This window comes from Echinops telfairi, unplaced genomic scaffold (assembly GCF_000313985.2).
Source record: "Echinops telfairi isolate 266 unplaced genomic scaffold, ASM31398v2 ScPeMD7_1;HRSCAF=3_0, whole genome shotgun sequence".
NCBI lineage: Eukaryota > Metazoa > Chordata > Mammalia > Afrosoricida > Tenrecidae > Echinops > Echinops telfairi.
In genome coordinates this window covers 92,057,213-92,060,136 of record NW_022103896.1, presented here as the reverse complement: position 1 = coordinate 92,060,136, position 2,924 = coordinate 92,057,213, and the positions used below count along the sequence as shown (strand labels likewise).

Sequence of the window (2,924 nt, the reverse complement as noted above, 5' to 3'; positions counted from 1 at the left end):
ATTTTTCTTTTCACATTTTTAATGATAGAAAACAAGGCATGCCATGCTTTTATGTCCGTCAGCACTGGCACAGATGCCACCTTGGCAGTCACTACCACAGCCAACTTTAAGAGAATGAGAGTTTATGAATCAGGTCCGAGAATAAGATGCTTGAGGCTTTGCTCTGTTTTTTTTTAGATATTTTACTTTCTGTTATTTGTTGATTTGGGGGGATTTTTTTGTTTGTGTATTTGTTTGTTGTTTTGGTAAGTTAGGACTATAGAATATGGTGGCTACCAGTAATTAATAGAAGTTAGTGAACTTAATCAATGTTTAGGGCCCTGCTTAAGGAGATTCTAATTTATCCATATAAAAATAAATAACAGACTACATGGCTAGGGCTAGTAAACTTAAAAGTAATTTTCTTAAATATAAAAATCTGAGCTTACAGATTTATATCTTGGTAATATCAAATACATCATGTACACCCAGTAAGAACACCTGTTTCTCTCCAAGTAGCCCTGAATACATGTTGCAGTTGTAATCTATTTTAAGTATCATGGGTTTTATGAATAGGCACCAATTTTGTTGTACTTCCAAGTGTGTTTCGGGAGTTCAGGGGTTGATAAATTTTATTTTCTTAGCGTTCATTTCTATTACATTAAAACATTCTGAATCATGTTTTTCACATAATGGTTCCTTGATTTGTAGGCTGAGCAAGCTGCCAAGGTTGAAAAAATGCGTCAGAGCATTTTAGAGGGGTTAAACTTCTCCCGTCAGAACCACCCACTTCCTTTCCCACCACCTCCTGCTCTGCCTTTCTACCCAGCTTCCATGTATCCTCGGCACTTTGGGCCTGTCCCGCCATCTCAGGGCAGGGGCAGAGGATTTGCAGGTATGTGTGTCAGTAATTATAGTGATATATCCATGTGGGGAAAAGGAATGCTTAAAAATAGCATGTAGTACTTTTTACTTGAGTTAAATCATGAGATTTTATAATGATCATTCTTGATTATAAAAAGTTTCTAACAGCAAAATTTTCAAACTAGAAAGGATCCGATGAATTCTTTGAAGAGAATGTGGGAGAGGGAGAGAGATGGGTCTATAAAAGCTGTTGCAGAGGCTAGATTTGAAAATTTGTCAATATAGCTGAAAATATCTCCGCTTGAATTATATATGTGTGTGTAACATATATATATATATATATCAACACACACAGGAAAAATACAGCCATCAACGCCAAAGAAACCCTCTTTTATTAGTCATCTTCCTGGGCCCGTCACTGAACATGCAGTGTTAGCCCCTATTCCATTGGCCTCATGCAGAAAAGACCATTCCCTGGATGGGGGCGCGGCCCTTCAGGATTGGTCTCGTTGAAACTATTGATGCAGGTGTGTGCAGCATGGGAACGAGAAGGCTAGCAACTCCACTCTTTTTGGCATTATTATGTAGAAGTAACAGCTGGAAGGAAAGAGGTCACATATGTAAAACTGACAGTGACTGCCTCCTCAGGAGAAATGAATCCCCTGTACCCAGCCCCCTCATGGCTTCTCCCCTGTCTTTCTCCCCTGGGTTTAACAGGAGTCTGTGGCTTTGGAGGCCCTTACGGGGAAACTGTAGCAACAGGCGCTTACCGTGCCTTCCGGGTGGCGGCAGCAACGGGACATTCCGGAGCCTTCTCGGGCAATGAGAGCAGCAGGACTAGCAAGTTACAGGGCGGTAATTATACCCTAAACTTTTCCTAGAGCTTCTGCTGCCAACAGCTTCTTTCACTCCATAAGATGGCCCCCGACTGACTTCCCATTTCTTTTCTTCTGTAACTGTCTTTACAAACGGTGTTCTCCAGTAAAATATTCTTTCTTCTAGGTCCCTGCTGTGGCATTCATTGACTGCTTATTCTCCTAACTCTGTCTGCCCTCAGGTCTCTGCAGCAGCTTTGCTGTGTCCAATCTCTGCCTTTCAGTGTAGACCAATGAGTGTCCACATAGAAAAGAGCCTTTCTGTGGACTTAGGTAACTCAACCATTGGCTCATGTTAATAGAATGAGTTGCTGAATAATAGTCAGTAACGTTTCTTTCCTACTATATTCCTTAATAGCCATTTTTGGGTAAAGATTATTATGATTATGTAGAAGATTTTAATGCCATAGAAAAGTTGTTGGCATAAAAAATTTATTTTAGACATATGTTCCATAGAAATATCTTAAAAGGAAAGATCAAATTTTAGAAATATAAATGATTTTATTTTAAATTGTCATTGATTCTCTTATTTGCAATATATTCAAAAAGGGAAACAAAACTCTTGCCACTTAACTTTTAAAATAATGTCTTTGGCTCTCCTTCAATTGAAGTCTTTAACATCTAGCTTTATCATACATTTTTAAATGCAAATCAAAAATGAATCATCAAGGCCCAGAGGACTTGGATTATTTAAATAAAATTTAAAATAACTTTTAAGATAGGCAAGCCCAAGTTTTTTGGCCCAAAGTGTTTTTAAACTACGTGGCATAGTAACTTAATGAGAGAACTGGAGTCATCTCTTTAGAAATAAAGTTCTAAAGTATTTAGTGATAGTCATCTCTCTGTAGGTGCTCGAGGTTATTTCTCTGTGCCTTTGCAAGTGCATGTCCATTTCTTGCCTGTGTGTCCTAGCTAGCGTACTACTGGGGGCCTTTCTGATTAGGCGTAGAGCAACTTATAGCCATGTGTATTATTTGCTTCATATGGTTTCAATCATTGCCTTGAAACTAACACTTGCTTGTAGTTGGAATAAAAGACCAGTGGAGGGGAGGTCATTTTAGTATGGATAGTTTGAAAAGACATTCTTTCTTAGACTGAAAATGACTAGAGAAATGAACTTTCTGACTTTCATAAAATTGTTTCTGAATTTCAAATCTGTGCTATTTAATATAGTAGCCAACAGCCATATGTGACCATTGAAAACTT

At 38.3% G+C, this 2,924-nt stretch overlaps 1 protein-coding gene across 2 annotated transcripts in view; it reads left to right on the top strand.

Moving 5' to 3' along the window:
- The window catches only part of FAM120A (family with sequence similarity 120A), a 159,615-nt gene that overhangs the window by 145,696 nt on the left and 10,995 nt on the right, over positions 1–2,924 (top strand). The window contains exons 14-15 of one of the 2 annotated variants that reach the window (XM_045284905.1): positions 691–874; positions 1,561–1,698. In XM_045284905.1, coding sequence (XP_045140840.1) covers positions 691–874; positions 1,561–1,698 — 322 coding nt within the window. The remainder of the gene's footprint in view (positions 1–690; positions 875–1,560; positions 1,699–2,924) is intronic. The other variant, XM_045285150.1, reaches the window with a different exon arrangement.